General features: G+C 31.1%; 1 protein-coding gene across 1 annotated transcript; it reads left to right on the top strand.

Annotated features, from left to right (window-relative positions):
- The first annotated feature begins 7,965 nt into the window (after positions 1 to 7,965).
- Positions 7,966 to 20,397, top strand: LOC128166270 (peroxisome proliferator-activated receptor gamma-like). Its single transcript, XM_052831337.1, has 8 exons — positions 7,966 to 8,092; positions 16,231 to 16,519; positions 16,645 to 16,746; positions 16,933 to 17,077; positions 17,190 to 17,371; positions 17,518 to 17,715; positions 17,824 to 18,022; positions 18,419 to 20,397. The coding sequence occupies exons 2-8, from the start codon at positions 16,235 to 16,237 to the stop codon at positions 18,664 to 18,666; spliced, it is 1,359 nt and encodes a 452-aa protein (XP_052687297.1). The 5' UTR covers positions 7,966 to 8,092; positions 16,231 to 16,234; the 3' UTR covers positions 18,667 to 20,397.
- The last annotated feature ends 896 nt before the right edge of the window (positions 20,398 to 21,293 follow it).

The raw sequence follows: 21,293 nt of genomic DNA on the forward strand, positions 1-21,293 counted from the left end.
CAAGACATTGACACTGTGCTAAATGATGTAGGATTTCTATAAAAAAAATTTCACTGATTGTTTATGTTGTTAGTTAACGAGAAATAAACAATCAAGTTTTATTTATTTTTATTAGTTTGTAAAACAAAACTAAATAACGTAAACATCTCGACAGGGGATAAAAAATAATGCACGCTTTTTATTATACATAATTGATTTTATTAGTAATATGAGTTTTTTGAATTAAAACAAACGTCAGTTTTTATTATAAAGGATAAACACGTGGTATATAAATTCATAAATATGGTCAGTTATTTAATAGGGTGAAAATAAAAAAGTGCAATTTCCTTCAATGGAAACTGTCTGTACAACTTGTCCCTTACCTGATATGGCTACAAATAGCATACACATGGTTAAAAATTGTTTAATTCTTCTTTAAAACAAAGAAAATATGCTTTAAAACATTTTAGAAATGTATGACGTCAATTAATATGCTGTACTTCAAAAGCAAGATAATGTACACACACACACACACACACACACACACACACACACACACATATATATATATATATATATATATATATATATATATATGCGAAATTAACACGTGATCTATAAAGCATTTATTTCAGATAATATCATTTTGATTGTAGATTGAAAAAATCGCATTTAGATCAGTGTTATACCTTTTAAAAAATAATATTTACGAGAAAAAGGGGGGGGGGTTCCGACTCCCAAACCCCACTTCGGCCGATAAAAAGGTATGCATTATTCAGGTTTTGTAGGACTTTGTTTATTTTATCCTCATAGTATTCCTTAAATTAGGTTTGATTTAGGTATGATAAAACATGAGAAGGAACTTGCATCAAAAGGATTGTAATGTTACTTTTCTTTGACAAAAACCTGTGAATGACGACAATAACAAGATGTATCATTTATTTTTATGTTTGTTTTATGTATGTTTAATGACTCCCAATTTTTTTCTCTCTCTTTATTACATTTAAAATTGACTTCTCTTCCTAATGATCAATTATCTTTATGTCACCGTCAATTATATTTCTGTTTCTTATGAGATGTGTATTTTTTGTTTTGTTATATACTGTTGAACTCCCACTGGGCCCAAAATTTGAAAAAAATATATTAACAATAAAAAGCAGCAATAAAAAAGATCATTCAATCTAGTTTACGAAATGACATCAAAAGAACTTATGAGAGATTTAAAACGCGAGGAAATTGGCCGAAACGAATCTTAATGAGTTCACTGTATAAGGTAATGAAATAAATTTGAATTTTTATGTAAGGTAAAAATCACTAATAACTATGCAGTATTACTCGAAGTCATGAATAACATACCACTTGTTCAAAATACTTTGTCAGGTAAGAAAATGTCAGGTTTCCACTTGTTCATTATAACTACATCTATTCTGTTTATAACCTTTTTGAACAATAATCACCAGTGTTACTTTGTTTAAGATTCATCATACAGAATCAATAATGCTGTGAAGCCAACAGAAACCACGAGAGATGTTTTGATGACTGTGTTAATAAATAATCTATATGGTACTTGTGCGTACTTTGGCCTGAATATCACAAGTAGCAGATAACATTTCAAATGAGATAGCATTTCTTCATCCCGAAAACAAAATTGTTTCGATTTGACGAAGAACAGAGAGTAAATCAATTATCATTGACCAATAAAACCCCATCACATAATCGAATTGTAATTAGATAATTAATCAACTATAACTGAATTCCAATTCTCATGTGTATGAACTGACTTAGAAATTCATGAAACACAAAGAAAACAACCGGAGTAGGTTTGATAATTCCGATCATAGTCATGAGCCGCATCATCTTGCACTGCGGTTTACAAAGCATGTACAATCAACAAAACGTCTAAGTGTTCACTCTGATATATAGAACAATTCTAACAGTTATAAAATAAAATAATATGAAATTTTGTAACCGATATATCTTTTCAACAATAGCACAGAAAAATATCCTTAAATTAACTTATGGCCTTATGGCGTAGATGGGATTGATTTACATTACAGATTTATCTTAAATAGTCAAAAGTTTTGCACAAGTCCTTCCTTTGCATTAACTCTTTGCTTGCTCGAAGGGACCCTGAATTCTGATATTGATTTTATATGATTGTGCTATTGTGAAGCATAGGTCAAATTTGTTAACATTTGACAAACTTGTATTTTTATTTGATGTAAGAAATTTTCCTTATATTACATATGAAAAATTCAAATTAATTTATTCAGTGCCTTGAGATATGAAATTTAACACAGTGTAAATCCAATCATAATCAAAAAATTTAATCTGTAAAGTATATTTTTGTCGTGTTATATATCAAACGCAATAATTCTGTGTTTGATACTTTTTTAATGCACCAACATAGTTTAAAAAAGCGTAAAGTACATGCATAAATGGATTGAATCACGGGACCAAAAAAAAAAAAAAAAAAAAAAAGAAAAGAAAAAAAAAAGAAAAAAAAAAAAGAAACAAAAATACCGTCAATGGTGATTATGCACAAATACTCAGCCCTCATGGTTTAGATAAGATTGGATCAGATAAGATTATTATTTTGTTCACGGCTGTAATATATCTTTTTACACATGATAGTGTTTTTTTTTCTTCGAAAAGTTTACTTGCGGTTGGCAAGTAAACTTTTCTATTTTTCAATTATATCATTGATCAATTCCAATATTACTTATACTTTTTTAGTAACACATAATTACGAAATATTTTTGCAAAAGAGGAATGGCATTATTTGATATAAAACCCATACAATTTTTAACAATCACGTCAACACATTACAGTTCTTTTCTTCTTTTTAGTAAAATACATTTAGTTCCAGAGGTATTTGTATCAAACGTGTGCTCAATTTAGTGTTTAAAATTATAACAAGGACCCACAAAAATCCTTTTTAAAATCAGTGGTTCTTGCTGGTATAACGCTATTTAGTCCCTCCACTTTCATTGTGTTAATAAAGCCTGAATAAGTATAAGAACTGCTGGTAATTAGCATCATTTTCAGTTCCTTGATAACGGGCCGCCAGAATGCGGTCCGTTATTTGATATACATTTTTAAAATACTGTAACTGCGTTTCTGCAGGATAGCTTTTTGTTTACAGAATTAATACTTTGCATATTTTTATGAATTAAAAGTAAATTTGCACGAAGAAATATGTTGTATGCCTTTTAAAAAATATCACAAATTTTTGGTTTTGCTCGTAAATGTAAATTAGGTCATAGCTATAGACTGTCGTGGTAGGTACGTTTTTATCGAGACTATAATCTATTGGGAAATTTAGGATTTTTTCATTCTTTTCAAAACAATGTATCGGGATCGGTATACGGGACATAAAGACCCGAATGACAAGAAACTTACTATGGCAATAATCATACAATTACCGTTAGAAATGCTTGCAGTAACGAACTTGATTCTTTAAAATGTTAAACTCGTTATTTTCTTCTTTGTGATGTGTTTTTAATGTAAACAACCAATGATGATTCTTACAACAACTATATTTTTTGCGGCCCATTTGACGCTTGCGTCAATATGATTTTTTGTGTATAAATTCATACTAGTTTTGAAAAACAAAATGAATTAATCTCATTAATATACAGCAACCTCCATTTTGGAATCATTAAACTTGTTTTTAGTTTTGCAGTGCTAAAATATCAGAGAGAGAGAGAGAGAGAGAGAGAGAGAGAGAGAGAGAGAGAGAGAGAGAGAGAGAGAGAGAACCAATATTGAATTCTTTCATTTAGCTCGTTTAATTTACTTGTTATGCATTCTGATTGACCTAGCATATTTTATTTAGACGCGAGTATGCCTTTTCTAAGATATCAATTCCCATTGCTTTAAAAAGGAAACCCACATGTACACCCGTGTCATGTTATTAATTCAAGACATTTGAAGTGTTTATTTGACTAGAGGACAATTATTTGATTGACTTTGAAAAAAAATGATATGGTAGTAAGGCGTACATATTGAATTTAATAACGTGCCGTTTTTATCGCATGAAAAAAATCTTTACAGCTGATGTGCTGATGGCTACCAAGTTTTTGTTACTAACGGTATTGAAAATATCAAAATAATTTTTCTATTTCTTCTGTTGTTTACCTATACAAAAAAGGGAGAACACTCTAACCACTCTATTCACACAAAGATGCATAACAGGTATATAAATCATGAATTAAATTCCTTTCTCTGTATATTGTTTATGAATAATATTGATCTGAACACACATTCTCTACAGTGACTGCCGCTGCATTCATTTTTTAAACTGAAAGTTGTTCCAGATTTAAATATCAACGCAGTGCAAGCTGGTCGTAATATCCGTTCCGGGCCAGTAAATTCTGTAATGTACGTATGTCTGGAACTAAAAATAATGTTTGGCTATAAAACATATCATTTTAATCCTAGTTATTTCATAGTATCATTTGGTATTTCTTGGAATCGACGAAAAGCAAAGATCATCAGCAGAGATTTCGTCGTTACGGTTCCGGTGAAAAAACTCTAAAGGTCTTCTAGGACCTGGAGCATTCTTCGTTTACATGACACAGTATATGTTGTTGTTCACAGGACTCCATGTTTTATCCTCTTACAGATGGGCACAATGTATCAATTTCTAAAGTTGGCTGGAAGATCAGCCTGAAACGGGCATGGTCACGATTTTGGTTAAATCTTATTTTTCTATTTTTATTGTTTACAATGCTTAAGAAATACATTTATTATGATCAACAAAATTTTGAGTATCAGTCGTAGAGTTTTAAGCAAAGTACAGAGCTCAATATTTTTTGTCATATAAACAAGGATCGCACCCTTATTTTGTCTACATTGGTTCAATAAACCGGGAAAAATCCTTTTTCAAGTTGATTTCTCCGTCTTTCTATTCGTGTTAAGTACACAGAAATACTCCTTGGCGTTTGTCACATTCATTTTCGGTCTAAAACTAGAATGTTTACTTCAACTTTCAAAACGTAAACAATAACTTTGTTATCATGACAGAAAATTGTGAGCATTGTATCTTGCTGATAACACGAAAAATGCCACTCTAATTTTGGTTGACTATTTGAAATGCCTTACTGAACCATTGAAAACATTAAAAACGGAAAAATTATTTTTGACAAAATCGTGACCATGCCTCTTTAAGTCGTAAACCGTGGATAACTGTAGGTGATATGGGGTTTAAAATCGTTTGTTAAAAAAATCACAACTTTCATAATATTTTTCATACTGTCTAATAAAAAAAGAAGAGCAGATGGCAGCCATTCTCACCTTTTTTAGCTGCCTGCAAACCAATGCTGATTAAGAATTAATGTATTAATTTATTTCATCACATTGAGAGAAGTAAAAAGTTGTGTTTCAATAGAGTGAACATCACCTGTTTCCGTCAATATTATGATTTTTTGTCGTTAAAATTTTGCTCAGACGTTAAAACTGTGCCTCAAATGTGATCTAAAAATATAATTTATTAGTGTCTGCCGATTGTTAGCTGACGTGGAATAACAAAAGTTGTATTCGTTTGTAAATCAAGACTAAATAATCTATACAATCTGTGTTTGTGACAACAAAAAATTACACAATGTCATATAGATATCTTGGTTTTATTTTATTGATGATTTAGTTATCTAAATTTTATATGAACAACGTTAAAATCAGCTTTTATTATAAATGAAAGAAAGAAAAATGTTGATAATCGAGATGATTGCTGATTTTTAATCTTTTTTTTAAGTTTCGTCGGTGAACCTTGTTATTATGTAAAAATATATATGCATGTAAAATATAAATCGATAACTGAATAAATATTTATAATATGCACCTTATAATAATTAAAAAAAGAAGACAAAATGTATGCTTGAAGACATTATAGAAATTTTTGACGACAATCAATATGTTGTATATAAATATCAAGGTCCATATTTATAGCTTTTATTCCTAACGAGTTGTTTCTATGATATATACATTAAAACGCATTTTAAAGCTGCTTGGTCCGATTTTTTTGTAATTACAGTATCAATTTTTTTTCCATACAAATCAATTATCTTAGAAAGTTATGGACTTTCTCCTATTTACACCAGCAGAATCAGTCTCCTTTCAAAGTTAGAAATATTCAAAGTAAATAAAAATAATTTTTCTTTGGGCAAACGAAAAAACAAACCAAAATGCATCACGGGAATGTTTAGAAAAGGAAACCGCTTGGTTTCGTCCCCCGAATGATTGGGGTTATTCAACCCGCATGCTATGCATCGATTTTAAAGAAAGCAGACTTTGGAAATATGAGCGAACAAAACGTTCACATATTTATTTGTAATTTGTCTGATCATTTCGACCTTTATTTAAAGCGATGTCAAAGTCATAATACACATGTACAACCATACCCGTCTCGTCGTCAGGGGTGAAATTTAACACGAGGCGAAATAACATGGTACCTTTTAATGCCGTTTGTTTTGTTAGCAAATTTTTTACGTATTTTTCTTCATTGAAATTGGGCATAATTGACGGGTAAAACTACTGCAATCTCCATTATTATACACATACTAAGCATAACCATCGTTTAAAAGCGTGTATTAAATTTGATATAAAATCGGACCAAGCAGCTTTAAGTTCTGTTTCAATTATGTTGGATAAAAACAGGTTTCTTTGCTATAGACTGTCGTGATTTACGACTGTCCACTATAAATATGTACATAATTATATAAATATGTTTCGTTTTAATTTCATTATCACATGATTTATTAATTTTGAAATGCAACATTCTTAATTAGTTTGGAGGAAATAAACAGTATCTTATCATATGTGGTATACAAATATAATGTTTAATATTGCAAGAATGTCTACTGGTTCTCCTAATGCATGGCCAAAATCTTGATGGTTGTAAATGTTAAGAGACAAAAGTTAGGACGCCGTTGTTTACTCAATCATGATTTATACAAGAAATATCATGGACATATCTTACTGTTGGTATGGAAACAAACATTTCCTATTACTTTTTACGTTACATGTGAAATTAAACAGCAATAACTGATAAACTTATTTTAATGATACGATTTGATAATTGATAATACGAATATAATTGAAATCAATAAAAAAACCCCAATTTTTGCTGTTCAGTTTTCATAGATTCTGTATAAAAATTACTTATGCGTGAGCTAAATGTGTAAGTTTTTACCTTAATATGTAAGTTTTTACCTGAATGTGTAAGTTTTTACCTGAATGTGTAAATTTTTTACATTGTGTGTTTGTTTTTATAATGTATCAGAAATGAAAAGACACTGAACTAATTACATAAGACGAGATTCTTGTGAACTGTAAGAACCTGTCTTAAATACTTCGTATATAATGGTATATTCAGTAATATGTTCGTAATAAATATAACTACACAAACACGCACAACTAAAATTAAACACCGTCCAAAAAGGAAATTCTTCTGACATATATTTAAAAAAAAAATACACAGGTATTAAATAGAATTTTTCAAAAGAAAGATTAAATGCAACAAAATAAAAAAGATAACAATAGAAAATACATAAATAATAAATACTCAAATAACAAACAAAATTTAATTGATTAAAAGTAATCAAAATTATTTTTTAAAAATAAGTAAAAAAAAAATAAAAATGAGATGTGATAACCTAGAGTATAACAATAAATATATTACTACTGTAACCATCGGCAGACTTGGGAGAGCCATACACCCCGAAGGCGCCTTTTGTCCCTCTTACTGCTAGGTTAAGGCACCCTATCCCTCTACCTTAAATGACCCAGTAGGTCGGTCGTTGTCCTGATCTGACCTGGGTTACAGGGGCTTCCAAGAAAAAAAGCCGTAATCTATATGAAGATGTTTATCCACATTAACTGCTGCATACTTACGTACAGAGGAGTAAGATATCGTTATAAAATCTTCCTTGTCAAATTAGTCAGTTTAAGTCACGGTCGTTCCTTCCAAAGAATTCATCGCTCCTTCAGGGGGCCCCTCCGTTTTGCTGCACAGTATAGCTTATTTCACAATAAGATTGTTCGTGTGTTTTGTTTTGTGGCAAAGACGAGTGAGGATCTTACCGGTGATTAGATTCAAGACGGCACTACCAGGGTAGGTGATTTTTCTGCAACCGTTCTTATGATGCAAATTTTATTATAAACGTTTAAGCAATGTTAAAACTAGCATCCTGGGTTTGGTTTGTTGTAAAATATTTGTTGTTAAATCGTCTTCCTACCGAACTGCTATGCTTTGGTGTCAGCCGCTCGATCAGCACTCACTCATGGAAACCTTAAGCAACAATTTGACGTATACATAAATGGCGTGATAAATATCAGTACTGCTTTAAAATATTGATGATGAATTTTTAATAAAAGCCCACATGAGACATGCATTGATTAACTAGTATTATGCCGATGTATGCATGCATAGAATCATTTTTAAAATACAAATATTATCCACTCGATACGAGCCTCGTATCATTGTATACAAATCGAATTTGTTTGTAGAATATAAAACTAAATAAATAAAATCTTCAAAGTAATATACACACACAAACTCCTGATGATTTAAAATGAAACTAGTTGAGTTTATTTCGGTGTTGTGATTTTAAATATATATATATATATATATATATATATATATATATATATATATATATATATATATATATATATATATATATATATATATATATATATATAAAATAACAGAAAGCCGATTCAAAACTTGAGCTATAAAAAGAGTTTTGAATCGGCTTTCTGTTATTTTTTTTTATTTTTTATTATTTATTGCTTGTGTGGTTTAACTTTACTCATTTTGGATTATTTATATAGTCTAGCAATAATAACCATGACACGGATATAAGAGGCGAAGCAAGTAGAAAATTTTCTCTGTATACGTGTATATTTTTATAAGGTCTTCTTTGAATGAATGAAATTGCGACATCTTGTTTTTGAAAAAAAAAACATAAAAAAAACCTGGTATATTGTTTTGAATTATTGTTCAAAGGGCATTACGTAGATGAGACTCCTTTATGATCAGAAAAATAATAGGAAGGGATATCATGATATTCCAGGTCATATTTTATATCGGTTATAAAAAATAATATAACGCATGCTCATTGTTACACAACGTAGAGTTAATATAAATAAATATCAATAGAAATAAACATTATAGAATTTAGATTACATGTATATATCCAGATATTGATTTTGGAAAGAAAAAGGAATGACTGCAATTTTAATTCAATTTATACTTGCTCTACTTGTCCCTGTATTTAAAATATAAAGCGACAATCTATTTTCTGTATCGTTCATTTCTTTGAAATAATAATAACTAGAGACGAGCTCGTTGCAAGCAACGATTAGGTTTTCCGTCGTAGCTGCGTCATACTTGTGACGTATTACAAAAAAATTGATAGCTGACCATAGTACAATATTAGATGTGTAAACACTGAGAAACAAAGTATTATATTTTTACGGTGATAGAGAATTCGTCTGGATCTGCATCGGCCGTGTGTAGTACAAACGGGGTGAGGGAATGTTGGCGTAAAGTGTATAAGGTATAAGGTTGTGGCGCGCTGTGGGCCGTAAGCTAAAACGAAGGGTAGGTTTGCTGTATTCCCGAAGGTCCACCAGTATACAGTTCCAGAGAAATAAACAGGCAATTGATGCAGGATTCCACATTATTGGACGAGACCCAACGATGGCAACATTATAACAATTTAACAGACAGACATGTTACAAACAATTCGGATATGGCCAGTAGTGGCCTCCGGACTCAAGACTCTGGGAGAGTCGGACGTGGCCGGGGCTGGCCGCCGTATTCCAGACTGCGCATTGACAATTGTACATAACTATTTATAAGAATCTTAACAATGAGTATAAATTGACAGGTAATGATATAAGTAAGCTGAGTGAAAGGTTCACAGATATATTAAAATAATTAAATAAACTCAATAAGTCTTTGATGTCCAAGAAATAAAAATCTGATAATTGCACAATGTTGTTTTAAGAGATTAACAGTCCTTGAGACATGACACTCTGTCTCTTTGAAATCACATATAAAGTCTGAAAAGTGTCAATCACTAAATAAAAAAGTAACTTTGTAAGAAATAAACTGTGAGAAAAAATTACGAATTTTACAAGTAAAGTAAAAAAAAATTATAATTGAACAGTGCATTTTGCACGATGATACTACATGTTTATAAGCATATACAGATCTTAACACGTTGTCTCTAGTTTGATTCGCCGCATTTTATTCACAGAGTGGGACTGTGGTTATGCCCGGTACGAAGGTAAAAAGACCATTGGCAAACGTTTTACACGCATTTTTATCGAACGCAAGCACCAATGAATCTCTTAGTATATATGCGGAGATTTTGGAAATTTTAAAAGGGGTTTTGAAGAATAATTTTGTATTTCGAGGAGGGGGAACATGCGCGGATCAGAAAATTTTGCCGGGGTGGGGGGTGAAAAGTCAGACGGTTATTTGAGTTTGCCAAGGGATGTCCGAGGCATATTTGGTAAGTTTATAATGTACACGTAATTGAAAGAAATTTCGCTGGGGGGGGGGGGGGGGTCCTGGAACCATTCCCCTTCTAGATCGCACGGAGAAGACCGATGCCGGTAATTTTACTATAATTTTAACCATTTTTATTTAATTATTCATGTTCATAATTATCAGAAAACCAATATTACCTTTCAAAGCAGTTAAAACTTAAGATACGAATCATTTAGTCTCGGTGAGTATTGCGTCCGCGTGCGAAAATAATGGCAATTTTCAAGAAATTCGGATGGACGATCTGTGTCCTAGGTCGTCCATTCGATTCTTTTTCTGACTAACAGCTACAGACTTGCAGTTAGAGATTGTCAAACTCTTATTGATTATGTCAATTTGTTTGTCTCAAAGAATCATTTTTTAAATCAATAAAGTTTTACCTTAAAAAAAAGAAAGAAATCGGGCACAATTTTCAATGTTAGCATTTTACAATTTCATGGTCTCATAAAATTTCAAGAAACAACTCTTCATTGCTTTATCCGAAATTTGCATGAAAAAAAATTTACATCGCATTTTTGAAATTACAAAAGGATATTCAAAATGAACTTGGATTAACGGCATAAAGAGAGACTGAGAATCAATTTCTTCTCTTTTTTTTTAACATCAAAAGAAATTCAAAAATAAATCAAAATATATTTTTTCTTTGTATGCGTTAATGAAAATGTAGATCAGCAAGGGGTTCTTTGTCGTGCAAGCACCTACTTACATATATAATGTAACAGATTGTTACACGGGTCTACAACGATGACAAATATCGAAAAGGCAATATTGTGGGTGAAGGATGAATGTGTAGTTTATTTTTTAAGTTTATTTTTGATACATGTAATTATATTTACCTGGATCGGTTATGTTTGTTAGTTTGTTTTGTTTATTAAAGAGGGGAATAAAGAAATGAGTAATTTCAAAGCACGTAGCATCGTTTTTGAAAGTGGGGGGGGGGGGGGCAAACTCATCCAACCAATTTTGACAAGCAAAAAAAGAAATTTTTTTTTAGAATTTTCCAAAATTTTCAAAATTTCAATCATAATTTAATGATTTTCATACCATTTTTTTTTTACATGCTACAAAAATGGGGGGGGGGCAACTCCATGATAATTCAATTTTTTATGTAAATTCAAAAAAAATAGTTGCTGCGAGAAAAAGCGGGGAGAGAACATCTTTATGTCATATAACATGTGAAACTGATTTCATTCCACCCACAAGCTTGAAATAATGAAATAATTTTAATGAAAACAATATAAATAGACGTCATAAATCCCATATCAAACGACATATTACCACTTGATTCTGCCCGTCTTTTGAATGAATTTATAAACAGCGGCAAATTCTAAAATGTATTTTTAAAGGTAATGTTAGCTGCGAGTCTGTAGACCTTGTATGAAAAATTTCGGATGGTAGTCAATTTTTCCGGGATACAGACCGAGCGGTACATATATGCAGTTAAGGTAACTAAGAATGATTCCAATAAAATACTTTGTTGAGTAATGCAAGCTTTTAAGAAAGCAATACTTATATTTGTTTAAAATATAACACCCAAATACTTCGTCTTACATTTGCTATTTGTAGAACAAGCAGAACCAGTATCAGTCTGACCGGCCTCACCATACACATTGTTGGAATTTAATTGTCCTAGCATTGTATTGCTCTGCATGTACACAATTTCTTTTAAAAATTAAACACTTAAAGTGTTCATCTATATAGCTACACATAACGTACACTCGTGATTCAAAATAACCAACACGAAAAACGGTAAAGAATTCAGTCATTGAGTCTACATTTTATAGAACTTGTAAAAAAAATAACACATTGCGGGTCTGAATGTTTGTTGATATGTCAATCTATCAATATACAGTTTGTTAATTATTTTCGATTGCTAAGGCTACAGCGTATTTGATGAACATTGAACAACATTTTTTCCATGCCACTGTTTTCCATGGAAGATAGCGAATGTATACAAGTATAAAGCATTTATAAAATCTATTTAATTACCTCTTAGAATTGTGTATGCAATAAATAATTTATAAGTTGCTGCTGAAGGTTGTTTGGTATTTTCGTTTGTAGATGTTTTGCAAGTAAAAAACCTGAAACGTGGGGGAAGTCATAATTAATATCCCTAATAACCGTAACTTAAAACTAGCGGCTTTGGATTCAAATATTATCGTATATTAAGTTCACTTTTTAAAATCATCTCCACGATGATAATTATATTATATCCATCGCAAATCAGTATTTTTTTTTTGCTTTAAAAGAATTGTTCTATCGGGAGCAATCCCGCGTTCGTTTAAATTGCCAGCGTACATTTGTCATGTCAGTAATACACATTGTGCTTTATAAGACGGCCGTGTATACGTATTGTAGAAAAGTTGAGTTTAATTACCCTGCATTAGAACCTTTTATTAACACATCTCCCAGTACTGAAACAATTCAAAATGTCTGTTACAGTAACACAGTGGGGCGTTAAACGTGTACGTCCAGCTCTACAAGCACATGCGCTATCGTCTAGGCGACGGCCTGAATACAGCTAGCGACTCTCCTATCGATCGGTTACCTGAGTCTCGTAATGCATCTAAACATAGACAGGGGCACAGTTATGAAACAAACAACAAAAATAAGGTCAAAGAGGTTCATCTATATGAAATGAAAATGTACATATGAATAAAAACAATTGGGAATTTTATGTGGAATTATTTTTGCGCACTACATGTATCAGTTAGTGCATTACAAGAAGCCCTTTCATAACCTCAGAAACGTGCGCACCCCCACAAAAATGGACCGAACTGACAACAATTGTTTCTGCAAATACTGACTATAAATTACGAAAACATTAAATTGAATACTATAGAAGGATTCAAAATTAATTTCTTTACAACTTTGCTTCAATAATGCATTAGAAATTTTTATTCCTTTTTAAGTTATTGACAAGAAACTTTGGACGCCTCTAACTCCCTAATTATAAGGGCCAGCCCTTTTTTCGGCATACCGAATGAAAGGTCTGAGTAAGACCAAGAACTTTTAAAATACATGTTATAACAAATTTTTATCAGGTAGAAAACTAACACGGAAAATACGCGAATTTTTTTGATTTTTTTTCTTACCTTTGTTTCAACATCTATACCACCCCTTTTATTAGCATTTAAATAATAAATAAAATATATCTCGCACAAATTCAATGTATTAGCTTCCAAACCAGCCCATGTTTGAGACTCTGTCAGTCATCGTTAAATCTAAACCCCCTGGACAAAAGAAGTCGTTAAATTTTACTAAAAGGGGAATAACTCAAAACCGGATTAGGATTTTCCTTAACTAAAATATGCAACGACAACATCAAGCGGCATGTTATCAGTCCTGAAAATTTCAAAACAATCGATGAACAAACGAGCGAGATATTAAGGATCAAAGTTCGCGTCTAGAAGAAAAAAAAAAATAATAAGAAATTTGAAAATTTTTCAGAATAATAGTAAGGTTTTCCGCTCCCAGCGGAAAACCTTAATTATTATTTTTGTATTGTCATGAAATGTAACAGTTATTCTTTATTTGCAAACAACGAAAGTTAATCGATTAATTTAAAAATAAAAAAAATGAACATGAAAATAAGGTTATAGGGGAGAAAAATTAAAAGAACTAGAGCAAAGCTCGTTGCAAAGCAACGAGTGGGTCTTCCGTTAATGTCGGAAGTAAAGCTGGAAGTTCCTGTAAGAAGCAGAGCTCTTAAACCAATAACAAGAGTAACTAAAATAAAAAGATGAAAAATCGAATTATTCCTGGTACGACTTAACAAAATCCGAATGATTTTAAGTACGACTTAACAAAAACCTTTCTGATTTCAAGAACGACTTAACAAAAAAATCCGAATGTGTCCAAGTACGACTTAACAATTATTTTTGGTACGAGTTAATATTACTTTGAACATTACGCTATTTTTTAAACCAAAGACGCAGAATCAAAATTTCCGGAAAAATCAATATTTAAACCCCGATAACTCTGCAATGCATCGTCCGATTTTAAAACGGCTTTCAGTGTTAGATTCAGCTTAATAAGCTCTACAAAACACATATACATTTTTGATTAAATCAGAAAATTCATTTTTTCGAAAATTTTGTTTTACTTCCGGTTTCGACCGGAAGTGATAGATTTTCATTTCCAGCCTTATTACAGAGGTAAATCGATCAAATCATAACCATTCAAAATTTCAAGCCTCTATCTTAAAGCGTTTTTGAGAAAAGTCCGGGACAAAATGACTTTTTGAAATTTTTAAAAATGACGTCACGTCAAAACGGGAATGACGTTCTCTTTAAAACTTTAATATTTTTGAGGGACGGCAACTTACAAAAATCTCTGAAAATTTCATCAAAATCGGTTAAACACTTTTTGAGTTATGAAGCAAAAAAGGAGTCAGAAGAAAAGAAAAAGAATAATAATAATAATAATAAAAAGAAACCGAAGAATAACAAGAGGGTCTTCCGTTGAAAACGGAAGACCCTAAATACCCAAAATATATAATACAGGTAACCATAAAAATATCACGAGTTAGCAAATATGAGAAAGCGCAAGGATCTTAACAGTGTGCTACCCATATTTTAAAGGCAACGAACTGATAAGTGGTTACCTTAACCCTTAAATAGGCCACTGACCGTTAGAACAAGTCTGTCCTATAATGCAAACATGATATTAAGAATTGTGCCGATGACTTGCCTTCACTTTTATTGATGCCTGTGTATTCTTTCTGTACACACAAAATGAGAATGCATGATTTAAAAAAAAAAATAATAATAAAAATAAAAACAAAACACCACGACAACAACATGTTACATGTAGAGTTTTTGATGCATCGGTCGCAACAGTATCTCTTTACTCTAACGTAATCTGGTAGGCTTCATACCAATTGTAGATATATATATGAATCTTAAGTGAAATTGATAATGAATTCCATTTTATTTTATTGAATATGTTATATCATAACGAAAAGTTAGTTAATGTAAAAATAAAAATTGAAAGATATTTGAAACACGCTATATTTAAACGCTGAGTGAACTCCGTGCTATTTTTGTCAGACTGGATAAATCACACTCGGTTAGGGGAGTTCTCAAAAGTTTATCAGAAGTCACGGATCAGTGTAAAAGTGCACGGAGTAGGATGTTTAAATGGAAACCGCTTTTTATTTGATGTTTTCCCTAGGACTTTTGATTTTGAACACTGTTCGTTATATCACCACATGTCATCAACACATAAATTTATATACGAAAAATGAGTTAACAATGCACTTGCGAGAAATGGTACTCGGCGAGAATTCGAACTGGTCGCACGCCAATGTAAAAGTTAATTGCTGTTAATTTATTAAAAAGTTTATTTAATAAATATTGAAATATGTTTTGCAATAGGATGTTATTCTCACTACGGAAGCTGTTAAGCAACGTGAGCTGTAATGTCACAGTTTTATTTCATTTCCGAAATAGCGCATTATAATTATTTATCATATATACATGTAACTGTAATACATTTAAAAATAAAGCTAGAATTAAGAGTTTTAAAAAATATTTTTAAAGATATGTATTATTCTATAGCGACCAAGAAAACTATTAAAATGCCCTTTTGCTTTGATCAGAAACTCTGCAATTGGAATAATTCATTACATTTATTCATTAAAAATTCTTTTTGGTCATGGAAATTATATAGCTTTTATTTAATTTCAGTATAATGGAACTGGACAATTCAACATCCAGTGTTGATATTATACTGCACAATCAGGATATATTAGAGTCTCTGTGTGATGAACTACGATCAGATGGATCATCTCCCATTTATTCAAGTTCTTCACCTTTGACATCTTCTCCGACACATCACGGGATTCCCCCTGAGTATTGCTCCGATGTCTCCTCTACCATCTTTGATGATGTTTTTGAACCGCAACCAATCAAATCGCAAACACTCTCCCGCAGTAAATTAAAGGAATATAGGTCTAAACCTTACCAAGATGCAAAGGTAAAGATGCTTTTTAAGGTCAAGACTAAACGGAAATAACAGCTACAAATGTCAGCAATTAAAATCTTAGATAAAATTAAAATTTTAGATAAACACTTTTAGTAACTAAAACTGTATTCTTCTAGAACAAGCAACAATATACACAGGAGCTGGATGTTTTCTGTCGTATATGTGGAGACAAAGCTTCAGGTTTTCACTATGGCGTACATTCCTGCGAGGGGTGTAAGGTATGAAGTCAAGCATTTGGTTTTATGTTTTGTGACGTCAAAAAAAATATTTTTCTGCAAAATCTTAAGAATTCGAGGTAAAACAAAGCACGTTTTAACAATGATGTATTAGAAATGATTTTTTCATTCATAAAACTATGATTATCTGAATTGCATTTATTTAATACAAAATGAATATTTGAATAGGGATTTTTCCGACGAACCTTAAAGAAAAATCTAAACTATCGACCTTGCTCTGAGCAAAGCAAATGTAAAATCAACACAGCGTCCAGAAACAAATGCCAGTACTGTCGTTATCAAAGATGTATAAATGCCGGAATGTCCAAAGATTGTAAGTTCCTATTGAAGGCCTATTTACTACATTCTTATCTTTCGATCGTAATCAAGATTTGTAAGATAAAAAGTTGGCCTATTTATAACAATTTATTTTTTTTTCTTGTTAGCTGTGCGTTTTGGAAGAATGCCCAAAACGGAACGGGAAAAATTAATGGCTGACAAAGAAGAAATGACAAACAACAGAAGCGGTTACGTAATAGAATTGAGAACGTTGTCTGATGTTATCAAGAAAGCATTTCGACAAAACCTTTCCCCAATAATTGAAAATTTCAAAAATCAGCAAGAAAAGGTAAACTTTTAAATGGTAATTTTATCTTTGATAACTCATTATTTAAAAATATGCACTTTTGAAAATATTATTGACTTTTGTAAGGATATACACTGAGAGATTTAGTTTTTATTTGGTTGTCAGAATAAATTTATTTTGACTTTCAGCTGGAACCATCCTCGACCATTGACAAACTTTTGAGTAGCGATTCCGTCTACTTTTTTCGACTTTTCCAAGCCATTTTATGTCCATGTTGTGACGCGGTGATTCGATTTGCAAAATCCCTTCCAAATTTCAATGACATTGGAATGCAGGATAAAGTCATTTTGATGAAACAAGGCGCAATTACCGTTTCAACAATAATGGTAATTTTTTGATGTGTGTTTTAAATGCAATTACAAGCGCACAGCGTAGCCATTCTTAAAACAACAATTTTAAAGCAATTTCCAGTACAATTCTCCCCATATTTTTAGTTACAGGCATTGGTGACTCCAAAATATGTGAGTTTTATAGATCAGTCGGATTTTATTCGGGTGACGAGGACCGCCATTAGTGACAACAAGACGTCGAATCTTCTAATGCAGACAATTCTTCTGATTGTGGACAAATTGACATCACTGGAACTGACCCCAATGGACCAGGCCCTGTTCTGTGGCTTGTTGATTATGTCAGGTAAAATCTTTGGAATCCTCTATCATCTAACATTCTAATATTAAAATTTCTCCAATTTTAAATCTCGCATCAGAATCAATTGGTCTTATATTGCTTATTTACTAACAAATAGTCTAAGTAAAAATAGAATTAATCTTAGTGGTCACTATGGATGTCACTGATAACAGTTAGTCAGTCACTTATCACTTGTAAGTTCCTGTGAGTGCATGCAGCAAACTTTTCACTTAATTTTAAGATAAAAGTATAATTATCTTTCTCTAATTCGTTTGTTTAATGTATAGGGCGACTTTAATATCGAGTTATGATGACGTGTAATAGATAGCAAATGTTCAAGAAATTTCTTTGGAAAAAATCTAATATTATTTTGATAAGACTTTTTTTTTTTTATTACGACAGACACTAATGGGTTAAGTGAGGATAGTATCATCAAAAATATCCAAAACGACGTGCTCGAAGCGTTAAGGATTTCAATGAAAAGAAACCATCCAAGAAAACCTGCATCGTTACCAAAACTTCTAATGCTTGTGACAGACTTGCGACAGCTTGTGGACGATTTATCCAGAAACATGCAACTGCATTTCTTCGACGAAACTCCAGACTTTTGCAACACAGACCCGCTTCTTCGAGAACTACTTGATCTATAAAATTCGATATAAATATGACTGTTAAGCTTACCGGTGATGTATTGTGCTACTCAATATTAATTAAAGTTGGAAAATGTGTTAATGACTTCAGAAGAATCATAACTATTGGACTTTAAGAAAAGGCTAGGTGGTAAACTATGGTACATGCGTCGTCTGTAAACCTTCTGAATTACTTATTTAATCATGATTGAAAATTTGACAAATAATATGCATTCCTTTCAATTCTTGATCTAGCTCCTTTTCATGCAAATGAGGGGGTACTTTATTATAGCTACAACTTTCCAGCCTTTTCAATAGCTTAGATATAATATTACTCCAATTTGTTATCAACTCTTTGACTTACATTCTTTGTTGAGATCCGTTAATGATGATGAATGCTGAGTGTTCTGCTGTTAAGCAGTGAACAGTTTTGATATGATAACATTATAAAGAAGTTTTGTGCTCCAACGAAAGGAATATGTTGTTATTGAAGGCTGACAACATATTGGTGCTTGCTACAGAAGGTACATTTAGTAATTCGTTGACTATAGTTTTTTTTACATATACATAAAAACATTTATATATACATGTGATACCAATATCCGGTGGTTCTTGATGTTTCTTTGCTGTTAATGTTCATGCACATGTTTGAACTTTTCCTTTTCAAATATGATTTATATATATATACATACATGTGCCATATAAATTTTTTGTCCCTGCTAACTATTCTAGTGAAAGGTTGTGACATGTTGTACAACTGTTTGTTTATTTCCTGCTTTGTGTTTTCTAAATCGATAAATGCTATTTTCATCATCAGTTTAGAAATATACATTGCGTTTCTTTTGGGTAACATATACGTATTTCGTATTCTTATTTTCTGACCCGGTGACAACAATGCTCTGTTCTTATTTTGTATAAAATGGATTTAATGAATTGTTATATTTACATTCTTATCCGGTGGACTACAAATTTTTAAAGCATTATTATATAATATGTTGTATTTTTTGCATTCCAAACTTATTTAACCGGTGATGTGCACATACCGCTGGCACATTTGTGACGACATTGTTTGTCGTACTGTACATTATTTGTTTTGTCATTTTAACTTTCAATGATTCAGGTAAATACGATTTAAATATACTTTAAAATTTGAATAACATGCATTTTTATGATAGTTTTCAACAGACACAAAACATGTATCAAATATCAAAAATATGTATACATTTTTTTTTAAAACGGTATAATGCAATTTAACGTATATATTAAACACTAAGGTCTTGAAAATGTAAAGAAATTGCTGGTGACTTTAATCGAAAACCAAGCAGTTTTCAAACACGTTTCCTGTTTTGTTAACATTATGAACATTCAATATTACTAATGAATGTAAATATATAACTTGCTCAATGAAATGTACTATTTACACCATAGCTGTAACTTTTACAATCTTTTATTTGTGTTAAATTGGGCATCATGTGAACCTTTGGTGAAAGCAATAGTTAAAATTCATTGTGTAATTCAACCATAACATGTATATGTGCTCCATTCAAAGTATTTCATAACTGAGGTCATGTAACGATAAATTTAGGAAAGGTTGTATTTTAATTTGATTTGTTTTCTTATCAAATATACATTTCAAAACGTTTCAAAATATGCGAACTTTGTTGATATTTACCAGCTAAATATAAAACGATGAAGTATAATGACATATATCTGCATTGTTCCCAATTAACATCAATAAAGTATGTGAAAGTTTTTCTTTTGTTTGTTTTGTCCTGGAAAAAGAAGTCCGTTGTTTAATGTTTCAATTTTTATGTATATTTTCCTATCTTCAACGTCTTTGCCTGCGTTATCTTTCATGTTTTGCAGAATTTGCATATTATTCTAGATGTTTTCTGAAATATCTCAGCCAAGTTATTGAATTATAAATGGTACCTTAAGATAAAGTTCATCATATTAAAAATAAAAAAAAATCAAATTGAACAATATTTAACATGGAAATGTATTTTTAAGATGCTTACTTATAAAAAATATAAAAATTGTTAGTTTAATTTCGAGCGAATGACAAACGGATAAATGGCTGACGCATTAACACATTAATACTTTGTGCGTTGAAGTTAAACACAAACGTACAGAAAGTTAACGAAAAACTGTATAGGGTTATAGTTAGTTTCATTATTAATATTTCAAATGAAAGTTGGTCAACAATATGAATGTGCCCTATATTTGCTAAAGAAGATCAGGCATTCTAAGCAGAGTTTGACATATGGAAGAGAATTATGAGAAGTTAGAGTTTAATGATTTGATAAAAAATAATAAAAGGTTAATAAAAGGTCTGAAGGATAATGATTATATAATAATGATTTGAATCAATCAAACTAGCAATTAATTATTTCTTTCTATCTGGTCAAATTCCATTGATTAGACACAGTGTTCAGACTCTAAATAAGTTGAAATCAAAGTAAGAAATTACGTTTAAAGTACAGCTAATGAAAAACTTTTGGTATAACATTAAAGATTTTTTTTAGGAAAATAGACAAAAAATGTATAATATGTTATCAATTCAAATAGAGGAGAATTACATGGGCACAAAATGCCTTTGTTCATGCAAATAGTGATATGTCATTTAATGTAAATGTTACTTCATTTGA

Source organism: Crassostrea angulata, chromosome 1, assembly GCF_025612915.1.
Source record: "Crassostrea angulata isolate pt1a10 chromosome 1, ASM2561291v2, whole genome shotgun sequence".
Taxonomy (NCBI): Eukaryota; Metazoa; Mollusca; class Bivalvia; order Ostreida; family Ostreidae; genus Magallana; species Magallana angulata.